The 18130-nt window shown below is 39.2% G+C and overlaps 1 protein-coding gene and 1 long non-coding RNA gene across 6 annotated transcripts in view; one reads left to right on the top strand and one right to left on the bottom strand.

Annotated features, from left to right (window-relative positions):
- The window catches only part of nhlrc2 (NHL repeat containing 2), a 96782-nt gene that overhangs the window by 60707 nt on the left and 17945 nt on the right, over positions 1-18130 (bottom strand). For 2 of the 5 annotated variants that reach the window (XM_069899999.1, XM_069900000.1), the window contains exons 2-3: positions 10250-10402; positions 1101-1556 (exon numbers count right to left, since the gene is read on the bottom strand). In XM_069899999.1, the coding sequence (XP_069756100.1) occupies positions 1101-1556; positions 10250-10402 (609 nt within the window). Of the gene's footprint in view, positions 1-1100; positions 1557-8638; positions 8807-10249; positions 10403-15948; positions 16007-18130 lie in introns of those variants that run through there. The other 3 variants (XM_069900002.1, XM_069900003.1, XM_069900001.1) reach the window with 3 other exon arrangements.
- LOC138744205 (uncharacterized) overlaps positions 1-18130 on the top strand; it is a 41755-nt gene that overhangs the window by 19496 nt on the left and 4129 nt on the right. The gene's annotated exons all lie outside the window — the stretch shown is intronic.

Genomic DNA, 18130 nt, shown 5'->3' with positions numbered 1-18130 from the left:
AATTTAAATAATAACTGCTGAGAAATGCTGTCAGTTCTCGATCAATTAATATTTAATGTAACTTTGTCATCTTACAGTTCTTTCCTTTTTTTTCTAAAAAGACATAACGAGGTACTATCATAAATGTACCAGAACCACAAAATTATTTCATACTCAGATCTGTGGATATGAGAGAATCTCTCAATGTAACTTTTACAATTAAGTATGAAGATTGATATTACAGAAATACAAGTATAATTTGTATGGCTTCTTGAATTTAATACTATATACTAAAGGGTTTCAAAGGAGAATTATTAGACAAAATTTAATATTGGAGCATGTGTGTTTAAGCTCTACCATTCAGGAATCCTGAGGCCTCAAGTCTTAGAAATTCCTCTCTGAATCTTTAAGTCTCCCTTTTCTTTTAGAAACTTGCATCTTTGACCAAGATGTTCTGAGTGGTGCCTTTTATATATTAATTTCAACAGTTATGATTTTACACAAAAGGTTATAAAAGACAATTCTGATTTTGAATCAACATGTGTACATTCATAAATAAATAAAATAATAAGAGCTTTCATTAATATATTAATGAAAATACAACTAACTAGTTTGCAGAACTTTTAATATAACTAGGAAAATGCAACCATTTAAAAAAAAAGATACTGCCTGTTGAACTTCAAGTCAGTCCAGTACCAAAACAACAGTACTAGAAATGATAACAGCTCTTTGGCTCTCTTTGACTCTTCATCAACCTACAAGACTTTGGTTTTGCTTTGGTTTAGGTGTAATTGGTTATTTCTGCTTGAAAGGTTCCAGTAAGCATAGCAATTTTTAGGAAAGGAGTATTCAGAAAAGTGTATGAAGCTTATCTTTCATTGAAAAAGATTTTTCTCTTCTAAAGTTGTGTTCCATTTTGACCTGAAAACAATTTCAATTCCAGAAAGAGAAAAAAAAGGGTCCACTGGCTGATCGTGTTATATCCGTTAAATCAGGTTGTGTTAAATTGGGGTTCCACTGTAATTTATCTACTCTGTCCTGTCTAGAAATAATGTATTTCCTGGCATGCTTAATAAAAAGGTATTTTTACTTTAAATGCACAAATCAGGTTAGAATCTTACCTCCAATGGACTGAAGAACATGCCCATTTCCTTTAGTTACCAAAATTCTATGATGGCCAGTGTCAGCAATTGCAAGTTTACCTGTAGAATTATCCACTGTAATTTTACCCAAGAACAGTAAAGAAGAAGGTGGCAAGGAATTTTTGTATAATTTCAATTTGATCCCATGATCCTTAATTTCTCCTTTTTCTTTGTAATAATTCAATGTCACAGAAATGAAGGAAAAAAGTTTGTCTTTGTGTCCTTCTCCAGTGAGAGTGAACAGCATATTTCCCCTTGGGCCTAGAATTATGAGTGTTGGCCAACATGTCACCTGAAGCTCCTGCCACAGATTTGCATCAGCATCATTTACAACTGGATGTGTAATATTATAACGAAGAACAGCACTCTGAATGTTTTCAAGAACCTTTTCATTAGGAAACTTCGCTGAATGGACACCAACAATCACTAGTCCATCTGGAATAGACATAGACAGAAGAATTAATTTAAAAAAAGCTTAACAAGTTAGAGTTACAAAAGCTAGCAATAATAGTTCTGGAGGAAATAATAACACTTTTTTTTTAAAAGAATGAGGACCTTTAGAAATAATTCCCAAACATTAAACAAGTTTATGTCTCATATCAAATTAAGGCTCAGGAAACACAAGGCATGCAACAAGGACAACTGGCAAAAGAACAAATTAGCAAAAGAATCTTTACATTCAGAGAGTAGAAAGGGCCATGGTGAAGGTAGATCCAATTGCAGCTAAAAGGAAAGAAATTTTAAGTCTTGAAAGAGGGAACATGACTAGCTGCCTTAGACAGAAACAGTACAAAATTTATGTACCCAATATACTGCAATTGGTACTGGTTTTACTCCTGGAATTGCAAGATACCAAATATTAGAAAGTTTTTGGATTCTGCACAACAATCTTCCCTGTAGTTTGTCTTTTCTAATAAACAATTAAAAAGGTAATTAGCAAGCAATATGCTGTTTCTGAGATAAAAATCTCAGAACTATGCAGCCAAATGTCCCAAATACTCTGGTGCTCTGAAATAAAGGAACTATGTAGAAAAGTGCTGTAATTTCTACATGATCAAACCAAAATGTATATAAATAACCTTGAATAAAATCTGGAATTACATGTGAATTGTTTGATTACAAATTTAAAACTGTGGAGCACAGGGACAAATAAAAGGTGTCTTTGTCCCAAACATTATGGAAGGAAGGCATGGCAAGGAGCCACAAAACTCGCACAAGCAGATTCAGGTACAGCTGCTCCCCCTCCACCATCAGACTCCTCAGCAACAAAGTCAATCAAGGACTCATTTAAGGACTTTTACTTTTGTACTTCATTGATTATTTTCTCTCTCCAGGCTAGCCGTAAGGCTCCCGTTGAGAATGGCTGATCTAGCAGTGTATGTATAAGCATGGGAATCCTTTACAGTTTACCTGGAAAGAACGAAAATGCTCTCTGCTAAATAATATTAGAGAATGAGAGATCATATTGAAAATGCACAATACTGAATACTCCCAAAAAAGACTGTAAGGTTATTTTGTCAACAGTGATTGGCTGTCAAACGCTACAGAGGCTTAATCATATGATAATCTTACAGAATGATATTCTATTCATAGAAATAGTGCAAGTTTTGGACTATTACTTCAATCTAGATCTATTTCAACCTGCAAGTCATAGGTTTGGCACAGGGGATGAAGGAGCAGAAGAACCAGGCTGCAACCTTGAAGGGTTCAAGCAGTCATTGCAACTTTGGTGAATTTTTAAACTGTGTTGTAGAACAGATTAGTGTGTGGCCTAAATTATTAATTTATTCAGTCTAAATTGTTAAGCATCCACATTTATATTTAACCTGGCTTGCAAAATTGCAGCCTCAATTGAAGTGCCAGCAAAAAAGTCAGTTTCATTAGTAGGCTCAAACGTGTTGCTACCTTCTTGTCAAATTCATTCCAGCCATAAGATCTGTAATCACATAGGTGGAAATGGCAGAAATCATTGCCTCAGTTGCAATGGCAGCCATTTACTTCAGTAAGTTCCTTCAAGGAAGCAAACATCAAATAGCATTGGTATGTGAATCTAAATCCAAAATAACTAACCAGTGCAGTATTTAAATGAGTTATGCCTGAAATATAACATCATTTTATACACCTGATAGCGGTGTATAAAGTCATGAGAGCCATTGATGGGGTAGATAGGCAGAATCTTTTCCCCAGGTCAAAAGTGTCATACACTAGAACAGTGGTTCTCAACCTTCCCTTCCCACTCACATCCCACCTTAAGCAATCTCTTACTCATCACAGAGCACCGATGGCATAGGGGTTACTTAAAGTGGTAAGTGAGTAGAAAGAGAACCACTGCTCTAGAACTGCCATTCTCAACCTTTTTTTTTGGCTATGGACCTCTCAGGACTCTGCTCAAAGTTTATGAGCCCCCTTTCCCGTGAAGCAGTCAAGTTTAGTTGGTTCTTTCCATACTTCTCTCCTACAGACAACATTAAAAAACACAAAATATTTTACGATTTCAGTCCATGGCATCCCTTAAATGTGGACTACCAGATGTAGTAGTCAAAGCAGTAACATTTAAGTGGCTTCTAGATAGACACACAGATATGAAGGATATGGAGTGCAAGCAGCAGAATTTGATTTAGACAGTGTTCAGCACAGACGTGTCGTCCGAAGGGCACGTTTCTGTGCTGTACTGTTCTATAAGGCTATCTTACATGTAATGCCAACACACAATGTAGTTCCTCTACCGGCATCACCTACGTCTCCTAGAACGCTTCCACCAGCGTTGTCTCCGCTCCATCCTCAACATCCATTGGAGCGCTTTCATCCCTAACATCGAAGTACTCGAGATGGCAGAGGTCGACAGCATCGAGTCCACACTGCTGAAGATCCAGCTGCGCTGGGTGGGTCACGTCTCCAGAATGGAGGACCATCGCCTTCCCAAGATCGTGTTATATGGCGAGCTCTCCACTGGCCACCGTGACAGAGGTGCACCAAAGAAAAGGTACAAGGACTGTCTAAAGAAATCTCTTGGTGCCTGCCACATTGACCACCGCCAGTGGGCTGATATCGCCTCAAACCGTGCATCTTGGCGCCTCACAGTTTGGCGGGCAGCAACCTCCTTTGAAGAAGACCGCAGAGCCCACCTCACTGACAAAAGGCAAAGGAGGAAAAACCCAACACCCAACCCAAACCCACCAATTTTCCCCTGCAACCGTGTCTGCCTGTCCCGCATCGGACTTGTCAGCCACAAACGAGCCTGCAGCTGACGTGGACTTTTACCCCCTCCATAAATCTTCGTCCGCGAAGCCAAGCCAAAGAAGAATAATTAGTGGTAACAGATGTTATGAAACATCTTTGCTCTTCCAGAAGCGCTGGGTTCAATCAAGCTTGCATTGAGACTGGGAAACACAGAAGGTACAGTGCCGGAATTGTGAACAGACATAGAATTGCCAGAGGAACTCAGCAGATCAGACAGCATCCATGGATAGAAATGGTCAGTCAATATTTTGGTTCTGATTCGGCTTCTATATTGCATTCAGGGATTTTGGCATTCTTGTCAAGCTACTACTGTTCAGCCGAATCACTGAAACACAATAGGTGGGCTTAAACTAAAACACAATAGGTGAAACACAATAGGTGAGCTTAAAATAAAACTATTTGAAGAAAAAGGTGTTGTTTTTCTGAAAAAGTGACCTCAAAAAGGATCCATTCATTCTGTTACAGGTTTGTTGTTTCAAACTGGCTGTATGCTAACCCTACTTGCATCTCTGTGACACAGTTTGATACATCCTGAGCATATGTGCTTTATCATTTTTTTCCATGTTAGGATTTCCTAAATATATCGATTATAGTTATCCAAATAGTATCAATTTGATTTCCTTTTCTGTTTGTAGAGTGTTAAATTTGTAGAAAAGATTACATAGTTTGACAAAAGTACACCAGAGGCAAGTGTACAATAAAGAAAATTAAACTCATAATGAATCGATTATGGAGATACAATAGAAACAGATAAACTCTTCCCATGTATTATATCCACTCAAGTTCAGTCAATAACCATTTCTCCAATCAATGTGGAATTTTAATTTGAAACACAAACAGGTATATTCAGATAGATATGCAGAATTAATTAGTCATGATCATTCATCTTTTCGCGTATTTCTTTATAGTTTACTCTGTAATTCATGAACTTGTACAGTAAAATCCCTGTTGTCCGGAATTCAAGCAACCAACAACCTCAAGAAACTGTCAAAAATTTGTGGAAAACAGATAAATAATTAGAATGAATAAGAATAAATAAAAGTTTAAAATTATAAAAGTAAATGTTCTCTGAAGTAACACATAAAACTTTGGTGAAGATGGGAGCAAATAATCAGCCAGCGGAGGGCCTTGGTCATTCTTTGCTCATAGCAACTGTTGAATAAAGTTGTGTTTCAATAAAATGACATCATCCAGGATGAAGAGCTGATTGATGCAGCTCTTATCCCTGCTTAGTAAGTCTTTATTTTTTTCAGTATGTTATTAAGTACATTAATAAGGCTTTATTTGTACATTTGGGAAGGGGGTTATAATTATGAAGTTACTTTCATCTTTCGGGTGGCTCTGTGGAGGTGGGGAGAAAACTTGTAGCTGTAGTGGCTAATATGACTGAAAATAAAGTAAAATGCTTTAGGCTTTATATATTCTTGCATTTGAAAATAGTTTAATGTAAGTACAGTGTCATTTTGTCTTTTAAATTATTTATTCTTAATGCCGGTTTATTAGTTAGGAATTGTAAGAGTGAATCTCAAGCAATTTGAAAATCCAGCATCTATCATCCTTTGTAGGTGTCGGACCCCAGGGGTTTTACTATACCTTGTTCTCTGACCAAAAAAAATAATCAGGATACATTAACATATTAACAACAAAATGCCTGCTGGCTATTTCTAGTTTTATCAGCACCATGTTGCTGAGATAAAGTTGCAAGAAACTTGAGTGGTCAGAAGTCCAGTATCTGAGCGCAACTTTTATCACATACTAATACTTGCTGTATTCACCTAGCTTGCCTGATCAGTTTGGTTACTTTATCTGTCTTGTGAATATAAGTTATATAATTATTTCAGCAATTCCAAATGGCCCAATTGTGATTTATTTGCCTGTTATGAAAACTGTGAAGTGCTTGCAGTATTTTGTATCGTTTACAGAAAATTAAGCAAACAGGGAGCATACTTGTATCTGGAAACTACCATATTTTAATTATTTTAAAAAATCATAATCTGCAATGCCTCCAAAAGCAGCTTTGAAAATTGAACTTACTAGCAATTAATTTTTGCATATCTTTCCTGAATGATATTTAAGCATGAAATTAAACTCTGAACAATTTCAGAAAGGATTATCAATTTACGTAGTAATAGAAAAACATAATTGTACATGCCTTGCAGTTTTTAAAAAAAGTACTATTTCATAAGGTATAACTTTTTAACAAAAAGAGGAAGATTTTGTCTTATAATCAATTGTACATTATTACCAAGTTTGGAAAGTGTTTCACTGAAAAAAGTTATTGCACGCTTCCAGTGGGTTACTTGTGTAGGAGGAGTGAAAAGTATTTTTAATGTTAATACCCTGTACCATCATTATTTCCCTTGTGAAACACACAATAGCTAGTCAAAGAACATTCACAAACCAGTCATCATGTTCTTACATAATATTCAATATGTTTTCTATACAATTTTTAAACCTGTTCTTTTTCTTCAAGAATTTAGACAGTTTAAATTAAAAGGCCTAAAATGCATTGACATGTTTAATGGTGCAGAAGAGCTGTTAAAGTTTAAAGTTCAAAAGTTCCAATGAGATTCTTTTTCTTGCAGACCTTCAAAGTTCAAAAGTTCCAATGAGATTATTTTTCTTGCAGACCAGGCAGAATTTCTATTTATCAGTTGGCAAAAAAATGTACTCAAGAAAAGATATTATACAACAGAAAAAAAGGTGAAAAAAAAACTGACTGCAATACAGACAGAACAAAAAGAAAATTAATGAAGTGCACAAGTCCTTAAATGAATCTCTGATTGGGTTTGTTGTTGAGGAGTCTGATGCTGGACAGGTAACAGCTGTTCCTGAACCTGGTAGTGCGAGTCTTGTGGCACCTTTACCTCTTTCCCAAGGGCAACAATGAGAACAGACCGTGTCCTGGGTGGTGTGGATCCTTAGTGATTGCTGTTGCTCTCCTGTAGATTTTCTAAATGGTGGGGAGTTTTGGCTGGGCAGTGTCCTCTACCTTTTGCAGGGCTTTCCGCTCAGAGGTATTGACCGTTCCAGGCCACGATGCAGCCAGCCAGCTCATTTTCCACTATACATCTGTAGAAGTTTGCGAAGGTTTTCAATGTCATACCAAACCTCCACAAACTTCTGAGGATTTAAAGGCGCTGACATGCTTTCTTCACAATGACATTCGTGTGTTGGGTCCAGGAAAGATCCTCTCACAGGAATTTAAATTTTCCCCCCCCACTCCACCTCTGATCCCCAATGATCACTGGATCATACCCCTCTGATCATATTAGATACAGAAATGTATATTACGCAAAATTGCCATTAGCATTGCCCAGCACCCCTTATAGTATGAGAAAGTGAAGCAAAAGAGAATCGTCCCCCCCCCCAGAGTCACCATGTTGGCAGATTCACCTCCAGAGCTCCCACAGCTTCTGCAACTGGCACAAGACTCCGGTTAATCTCAAACAAAGATTCAAAATTCCAACACAATGAGGAAGTCTTCAGTGCTCAGGGCCCTTCAGGAGTCCTCCTTGCCCTCAGCATCTTCTTGAATCTCAGTTCTCATACCTGGTTCGCAGGAGCCAGTCTCCAGCAGCCCGCAGCCTGGTATGAGTCCTTTCACCTCAAGTTACCATCAGCGCACAGCCTGGTGTAAGTCTTATGACCTTGAATCTCCAGTGCCCCACAGTCAGTGTGAGTTCCTTGCCTGCAAGTTGCCCACATGTGTGTGTCCTACAGCCGCAGAGCCCCTCGCTGTTCTGCCATCGTGGTCACCGTCATTAGGGTAATCTCTATCTCAACGGGATGTTTTCCCCATTAGTGATGCCCTGTGCCACTCCACTGGCCCGCTAGAGTCTGCAGCTCCTCAAACCCACTGCCAAACACAAGCGCTGCTGTCTTGGGCCTTTAACAGACTGTTTAAAGCCTGTTTAAAGTTGGCAGTAGGACTCCATGGGAGAGCACTGTGTCACTGCTCCCTACTCTCCCTGGGTCTGCACCAGCGGCAGCGCGACTGTTACAGCAGCAGCATTTTTTTCTCCCCTTTTTAAAGTCCAGAATCAGCTGCTTGGTTTTGGTGAAATTGAGTGAAAGGATTGGTGCACCATTCAGCTAAGTTTTCCTTCTGCTGACTCATTGACCCTTTTTATACAACCCAGTCAGCAAATCTGTGGATGGTGTTATTGTTGTACTGAAGCCACAGTCGTAGGCGTAAAGCGAGTAGAAAAGGGGGCTACGAATGCAGCCCTGTGGTGCCCCAGCACTGATGGAGATTGTGGTCGAGATGTTCTTACCAGTCTTCATCGATTATGGTCTGGAGGTGAGGAAATCCAGGATCCAGTTATACAGTGGGGCCCAGGTCGTGGAGTTTGCTAATCAGTTGTACGATGTCATTTTGGTCATGGGTCTGATAGAGTGAAATTGAAGGTGCCACAGGCCCATTGCATTTTCTCCTTTCTATGCTGTAGATTATGTGAATGAAGATAGTCAAATTTAAAACCAGCGATGGGGTTAACACACCACTGAGAAGATGCGTTAAAAGGCAGCACCTCATAAATATGCAATAATAGCAGAAATCACATCAGACGTTCGAGAGTAACGCACAGGACTGCAGATGCTAAACATAATCTGCTGGAGGAACCCAGTGGATCAAGCAGCATCAGTGGAAGAAAAATAATTCTCAATGTTTTGGGCTGAAACCCTTGATTGGGATAGGGAATATGGAAAAGAGAAGCTAGGGTAGGGAGGACAGGGTGGGAGAAATAGGACTGTTATCCTTTGTCTTTGAATCACCTACTCCACTGTATGACTCTGAACCCTTTACTTTTCTTGCCTTTCTCCCACTTCATCTGGCATCTGCCAATCTACTGTCTCTGTTCATCATGTTTTACCCCTCCCCCATTCATGAATCCCACATGGGCCCATAATCCTCCCCCTCCCAACCTGTTCTCTTTACATTAGCTCTTCTTCTCCACATCCCCAATTTAGGTAAAGTGCTTCAATCCAAAGCACTGATCATTCCTTTTCTCCCAAAGATGCTGCACAACCTACCGGGTTCCTCCAGCAGATTGTATTTAACCATACAAGGGTATGGTTGTATTTAACCATACTTCTGTGACAGAAGTACCCAGTTGGGGTCAGGTGTCAACATGAGGTGAAAAGGTGCTGCATTTATGGCCTGAATGCACAGGACATTCAAATAAATGCAAAACATCTTCAGTTTCCTTTGGAACCACCAGCCATGGCCTGGAAGATTTTCCCTATCATCTTCCAATGTCCTCAACAGAAATTGAATGACCTAATTTTGAACCTCTACACCTTCAATTTGCAGCATTTTTTATTGCTAAGGTTAATATTCCACACTTTATTAAGTAAAATAAACATAGATTTGAAATCTATTAAAAACTATAGCTAACTGTACCAATCAATCAAATTTAAATATGAGATTCATCAATTCGACATTTATTTCAAATCGTAAAATGTCTAAGATAGTTGTAATTGGTTGAGAATTCATAAATTACAATGACAACAGGATCCCATTGCTCAGGGTTTTATGTTTGAGTTTGATATTTAACAGCATCAATTTTTTTTTACATTCATTCAAAATGTGAGATGGAGGGAGAGCCATTAAGTTTAAAGACTTTCCAAAGAGCTATAAAAAATAAAAATGCAAACCAAGAACATTAGGTCATTAGGTGAATCACTCAAATACCCATAAACTGTATTAATTTCCATTTAAATTGTGTTCAACCTGCAACAACAATCATAATAAAATGTTTACAAAATTTATCAGTTATATTATTGTACAAGCAGGCGTTTTAAATAGCAGGCGCCACGGGTCATTTTCTTCCCTGATATGATTAAATACTTCCTGCATCACCAGTGAAAATTGATGCAACTGATACCTTTATCAGAATATTTCTGCTCCAGGGCATGAAGGACTGGCAGCAAATGCATGCAGTTGATACAACAGTAAGTGAAGAAATCCAGTACCACCACTTTACCACAAAGGTCAGTATGTAAGAGGAGAGGTCTTTCAGTGTTTATCCAGTCCAAACCTGAAAGTAAAAGAGAAACAAGGTACTATTGAACATTTGCTGACACCGTCAATAAAACTAAGAAAAAATAATAAAAGCATTTTGGAAAGATGATGTTTATGTTACACTCGTCAAGTTCACAAATCATTGGTTTTTAATCAGTAGAGCACAAAATGGGTCCTGCTGATATTTTTAACCCATCTACTGCAATCCCATCTGCCCACATTCAGACCATATGCTTTGTCTTTTTCACTGCCTGTTTCGATGCTTCTTAAACTTGTAATTCTATTTGATTCCACTACTTCCCCTGGCAATAAATTCCAGATATTGATCACTGCCACTCAAAAACTGAACTGCAAGAACCCCTTAAAATCCACTATTTCTCTCATTAAAAGATCATATATTACATGGACCTTCCATACGATTTCAGAAAAATCGTATGGAGGATACTTTATGATGCTGTTATTCAATAAAATGAAATTCATTTGTACTTTTTCTACAATGAATTATGCATAATACAATTACTGTATATACACACACACACACACACACACACACACACACACACACACACACACACACACACACACACACACAAGGACTGCTTAAAGAAATCTCTTGGTGCCTGCCACATTGACCACCGCCAGTGGGCTGATCTCGCCTCCAACCGTGCATCTTGGCGCCTCGCAGTTCGGCGGGCAGCAACCTCCTTTGAAGAAGACCGCAGAGCCCACTTCACTGACAAAAGAGGAAAAATCCAACACCCAACCCCAACCCACCAATTTTCCCTTGCAACCGCGCCTGCCTGTACCGCATCGGACTTGTCAGTCACCAACGAGCCTGCAGCAGACGTGGACATTACCCCTCCATAAATCTTCATCCGCGAAGCCAAGCCAAAGAAATATTAATAGTATACAAGAAAGAAAACAATCAGCACCTTCACAATTATTGGTTTGATTGCAAGGTTTTCAACAAAATCCCTTAAATAATACACTCACTTATTTCACTTCTCAAATATCATGAGATATTTACCAGTTACCAGTTAGTCACAAATCAAATAGAAAGCATAATTGGCAATTCACTTTTTTAAAGCACATGGTACATGTGACCTTATTTAGTGCTCGGGTTGTGTTCACAGAACAAGAGCACGAAGGAAATCACTTTTTCACTGGCTGTGCAGTGACCTGGGATAGGAAGCATTTTGTGCCGTTAACTGGGACACGAATTGCTTTTCCATTGAACACAACTCATCCCCAGGGATTGGAGTGTTCTACCTTCAACTGGAAATGGGTGACTCTTTGCTGTCCCTTTTCCACTGGTTTTATCATCATGCCGATCAGTGTCAGCAAACGCTGGGGATAGGAGTAAGGATAGAGGCAGTTAATCCCCAGTGTGAAATGACATCATTTGATGCCAGCGTTCGGACAGTATTTCTTTTCCACTGGACCCTGTCCCAGTAAATTTCCAGTTCTTTTGTAGGAGAGAGTGCCAGTGGAAAAGGGGCTGATAATATATCAAGATGCTCCACTAACAGTGCTGGTATGTTGGAAACTTTATGTGAACCCAGCCTTCCCGGATGCTGCTCACTGGTGCGCCAGTATTATGGTTTACATTTTGCAGCTCTGTACTGTGTGGCGAGACTGCCTGTGAAGACTGGTGTTGGATGGACTGGGATGAATCGTGCAGTCACTCAACACTAAGATGCAAGTTAATACACCTGTTCCATATGTCGACAGCAACCCATTTCCTAGAGTTGCTTTCATCACCACCTGCTGATTGTGATGGAAACTTCCTTCTCCTGTTTGGCTGCACAACTTTCCCCAACCCAGAAATCTCACTATGGTAACAAAGCTCAATGGTGGTCACTAGCCAAAAGGAAAGGGAGACAGTAGCTTCCATCACGTCCAACAGGAGGTGATGAGAGACAATATAGGATTTGGGCGGTCTGTCAACACCTGAAGTGCTGCCAGTCCCAAACAAGGACTTACAACCACGGAACAGCTGAGTTGCACAACTCAGCACTAAGCAGCAGCCTCACTTGCCCCTGCTTACCCTACATCAGCTCTGATAGGCAGCCTTCCCTCACAAAACTGTGAGTAATTCATTACTGCAGGACTATGTGCCAGTTCCAAGCACAGCAGGACACAGCCTGAACAGATAATATGAGAGGTTAATATCTTGGAGAATTTGGACTGGAGAACTACAATGAATAAAGGAAACAGTACTAAATTGGATACTAGTTTTCTTGTCATGTCTGGGTCATTCAAAGTTTTGAATCGAGATGGAAAGGTTCAGTGAGAGGAATACTGAACATCAAAATTGCTTGGAATCTCTGTTTCCTTGATACAATTTTTATGTAATCATCTTCACAATGGAAAGTTGTAACATTCACCACTCTTGGTGTGTGAATGACTGGACTATTTACAGTTAAAACCACAAAAAATGCCACCTTTTCCAGAAAGAAACCTTAAACCAACCACGTGCTCTCATGGGTGAATATAAAAGAATCCATGGCTCTATTTTTTTCAAAATATATTTATTGAACATCATAAACAACTTTTTACACATTATTCAGATGTACACTGCGCTCCTATTTTAAAAAATAAACAGAAAAACCAATACACATATACACAAATGTTCACATACACCATCAGATACACACTTGGACATCCCACCCCCTGACTACCTTGGCAACTTTGCTGACAGTATCATTGATATATTACTGATTGTACTGGTACAACCGTCTTACAGTTAATCTTTTACTCCCTAAGCACTCATAATTCAGAGGAAAAAAATAAAAGGTTGCCATTTGTGGAAAAATTTTCCGGTGGACCCTTTTAAGGTGTATTTGATTTTATCCAGTTTAATAAAAAAACTGATATCCTTAATCTGCTGTATAATAGAAGGACCCCTGTCAGACCACCAGAGTAACAAGATTAGACACTTAGCTAATAGGGACGTAAACACTATCGTGTCTTTCTGCAGGGAATTTAGGGAGTTTTCGGAAATTCCAAATATTGCAGACCATGGTTAGGGTTGCAAATTGACTTTAAATATTTTGGATAATGTGCTGAAGACTCTGCTCCGGAATCCTTGTATTTTGGGGTACTGTTAAAATACGTGACTTAGGTGGTAAGGGAACCATTACACCTATTACATTTGTCCTCCTTTTCAGGATAAATGGCCAACAGTCTGGATTTTGAAAAGTGAATCCTGTGTAGCACCTTGAACTGAATGAGTCCCAAGTGAACACAGGAGATAATAGAATGAAGTATTCTCTCAATAGCCTCTTCCCACAGTTTCTCCTCAATTTGCATTTAACTGGTTCATATTGGAGAAAACTTTTGATCTTTTGATAGAGCTTCCCATTCCTCTGATATTCCAACTGAGAAATCTGACAGGCATTCCCCTACCAAGGGTGCTCAGATTAATTGAATTATACATTTAGATTTTTTGGGCTGTACCACCCTAAATGAGTATAAGCGCCAAAGTGATTCCCACTCCCACCCGCCTCCCCCACATACAGAACAAAATTGCATGCACGTCCACATACTTACTGCACTCATCCCTGTATTAAGACTAAGCTAAGGGGACAACACTTCATGTCCTCGTGGTCCAAATGTCCTTACCCCTAAATGTTAAGAATTCGAAGAGTAGGCTTAAGTAGAAAAGAAACATAACCATCCCTCAAAGCACCTCAATCAGCTCTATATCATTCAGACCAATAAATTTATATATAAATTTAACAATAGTAATGCCATATAATACAAGTCTTGCAATTCTGTGATTAGTAAGGGATTGCTTAAGGTGGTATGTGGATGGAAACGAAAAGTTTGAAAACCACTGTTTTAATCATACCTAATTGACTCGTTATCTGCACAGTTTCATAACTCCAAAGGAAATGGGCCAATTACAAATTTTTCTCAAGCAAAATATTTCAGTAATGATTGGGTCTGGAGCAGTGATTCTCAACCTTCCCTTTCCACTCATATCCCACCTTAAGCAATCCCTTACTAATTACAGAGCACTGATATAAAGTGGTATGTGAGTGGAAAGAAAAAGGTTGAGAACCACTCAAACATACATTTCAACACTTCAAAATCCACCCCCGTTACTTCAGTGTTGCCAACTCTATTCCTTGTCTGGATTGCTGTTAAATAATACTTTATTACAGGTCGAGTACCTCTTATCTAAAGATCCAAAAACCAAAAAGATCCAAGAACTGAATTTCTTTTAGCACCGATATGACATCACAAGTGGGAAAAAAAATTTTAACACCTGACTTGCCCACGTGGGGCTCTGACACTCTGTTGGTGCCAGTTTGATTACAATAACAGTTTTTTTAAAAAACCAAAATCTTTGCTTCTGGCTGGGAAAATGCCAAACAGAGCTGGGTCCAAGTTTCAGTATTGGTTGCAGCTGAAGTCGGTGACAGTTCTAAACATCGGGTGTGGTGCAGTCCATGGCTGTCCGCTTCAAAGAAGTCGCCCCTAGCTCCCAGGCAGGAGTAGGAACCTTGGGCTCCCGGGCAGGAGTGGGGTCCTCAGGCTCCCGGGCATAAGCAGGGAGGTGTCAGTGACTGGCAGTGCCGATAACGGTGGGGAGGTGGTTGGGGAGATGGTTTTCTTTTGTAAGCAGAGATCAAGTTTTTTTGTTAAGTACTAAAGATTATTTAATGTTAATTTTCCATTTGTGACATCACGTTGGTGCTCAAAAAACCTGCCGTTGTTTGTTGTTATTTAACCGCTGATACAGATATTCTGCTGAAGCTACTGTGCTGCTTAGTTCCATTGTTCCAAAATTTTTAAAAATCCCAAAAACTGAAATAGATCTGATCCCAAGCATTGCGGATAAGGAGGTACTCAACCTGTAATACAATTGGTAAGAGCTGTGACTTACTCCATCAGCACCCCTGGCAAGGAGAGCAAGGAATTTACCTAGTATCCTGGTTGCCATTTGTCTTTTAATCAAGTATCAAATTCCACTAGTGAAGAAATTTAACCTCAGCTTTTTCCTAAATCTCTCTATCTCACTCATCTGAGTATATGACTCCTCACTTAAGACACCAAATCCAGGGGAAATCTATCTAGCTCTTCCAGTTGGATCACCTCTTGTCACATGACAGTCCTGCCATCCTGGATTCAGCCTGGTCAACCTTTGTTGCACACCCTCTATGACATTTTGAGGCCTTCAAAGTCAAGATTGGAAGGTAGGTCCATCGCTTGCTTTATCTGATAAATTAACAACTTCAATTTGGGTACCATATCTAATGTAGAAAAGCTAGAAGCATAAATCAGATAACAATGAATATGAAAGTGAAGTAATTGCATTTTTAGTGGTGATATTAACAGTTATTAAACATGTTATTGCATTGAATGCAAAGACTTCTCTAACTGTCAATTATCAGAGGCATTCTCATCCTTACTGAGATTATCAGCATTTTTGCTATCTCCAAATTCTAGGTTTTGGAGTTAATTTCTCAAAAACTGTAGATTCCTACTTGGATAATCAAATTAATGTGCGTTTGGTCTTCAAAAGATTTCATAAAATATTTATAATTAAATTACTCATGTCTTTCGCCTGCAGCGGCAAGTCCTGGAGGCAGAAGTATCTTCTGGACTCGGCCTAAAAAATGAAAGCAATCTCAGAAAATTTGATGTCAATGAATCATTCATGCAATGTCACCCCTTTTAGACAAGAAGAAAAAACTAGTTCAGTGTTCATCAGAAAACCACAATTATCAAAATTAGCTCAGATATTTTCTTTGCTACCATTAAACTCTGAAACCAATAGTGACATTTCCATGAGAGCATTATTGAAGTATCAAGTTCAGTGTATAGGTACTCCTCGACTTGTGACCTTTGTGGCTTACGTCCATCCACACACATGACCAAATTTTTAAAAAATATATAAAATATATGCTGTTTATATTGTTTTTGACAAACTATAACAGGGATACAGGCATACGAGAGCCAAAATGTGCATACTTACCTTGTTAGTTGGCATCCCAAGGTCCTTAGGCTGGGTGCAGCCATGTTGTGCGCATGCGCAAGTCTTTGGTTGGCGCATGCGCCTTTCACATATTGGAGTTCGGTTGATGCATGCGCGAGGGTTAAGGATACAAATTCAATATTGTTAGAGTGCTTAACTCTTGCAGATGCGCCAAACAAACTCCAATATGTGAAAGACGCAGGCGCCATTTGAAGACTCACGCATGCACACTGAAATCAAGATGGCCGCGCCCAGCCTATGGACCCCAGGGCGCTGACTTACAAGGTAAATGCGCACATTTTGGCTCTAATATGCCCTGCATCCCTGTTATAGTTTGTCAAATACAACATTAATCCCATAAATTTTAAAATTTTTCTTTATATTTTTTAACAAATCTATTCAATTCCGATGTACATCCATTCTGTAATACAACCGATCCTTCGGTCTGAATTACGATCGTATGTCTGGGAGTACCTGTATATAGAATTACTTCTCACACAGCCAAATGAGTACTAAAATCCTGCTGAATGTGAAAGACATGTTCAAATTGTGATTCTAGTCTGCCATCAGTTTTGGGCTATTCTCACCTCTTGACCTCAAAATGACACAGATAACTTAGCAATGCACATATAGTTAATAGGCTACAGGAAGAGAGGTATGGACTATACAGCAAATGAGGATCAAACTCCCACAGTCATTTTCCAGAAGCATGGAAATTGGAAGTCACAAATGCAACGCAACAAAGGAATAAGGGATCATTTCTCTTAACCAACCTGCATTATAGGTCACAGAAAACAATCTCCGCCAGAAAATACTTCTCTATAAATAAGCTGGGAGCAGAAGTTTCCCCTCACACTTTCCTTAATAAGTGCACATCACTACTCAGTGCTTGCCAATGAGAAAATGTATTACCCAAATATTTCACTTACTGCATGCTGCAGGAGCTCTCTTACCTACTGAACAACAGCTTATTTAAATACATTACCCAAAATGTATTACCCAAATATTACACTTATCGCATGCTTGGTGATACAACCACCAACTTACTGTAGGGGGCGATCTCTGTACCTGCAGGAAAACCACCTAAGGGGCTCACTCCACTTGTATGGCTGTCAATCAGCCAACCTGAATATAAACCCAAGCCGGCCCTTCCTGAGCCAGTCACACAGGGAGCCACCAAGGCTTGAACTGATGTTCAGACTTTTACTGGAATAAAGCCTGTTGTACAGTCTTTTGAGTTTTGTGCTTGCTCGCTGCTGCCTCACCACACCACACATGCTGCAGGAGCTATCTTACCTACTGAGCAACAACTTATTTAAAAGATCTTTGTCAAAAGAACTATCTTCTTTGAGTTCCTCTCTGCAAGTGTTATCCGTGTTTCAAGTACTGCGGAACCAAATCTAGAAAATATGTGTCTAGAGCCAGTTTTAAGATCTTAGGATGCAAGCCAAAAATCCAGGGAACTTCAGCTTTAGACCTAATAGTTTAACTTCTGCCTTTTCTCTTTTGATACTGATTGTGCGCTTGTTTCAAACTCCTCCCTCCCTTTAGTACCTGGATATTCTATATTAAGATATATTTAGTATCTTCTAATGTGAAGACCATTACTAATGATAAATCATTGGGGCCTGGCAGTGTATCTGAGGATATTGTGAGAAGCAAGTGAAGAAATTACTGGGGCCTTGGCAGAATTTCTTAGCTATGGATTTGGAAGCAGAAGATTGGATCATAGCTTTATTTAATAAGGGCTGTATAATA

This window comes from Narcine bancroftii, chromosome 10, assembly GCF_036971445.1.
Source record: "Narcine bancroftii isolate sNarBan1 chromosome 10, sNarBan1.hap1, whole genome shotgun sequence".
Classification (NCBI taxonomy): domain Eukaryota; kingdom Metazoa; phylum Chordata; class Chondrichthyes; order Torpediniformes; family Narcinidae; genus Narcine; species Narcine bancroftii.
This window is presented reverse-complemented; position numbering and strand designations above follow the sequence as displayed.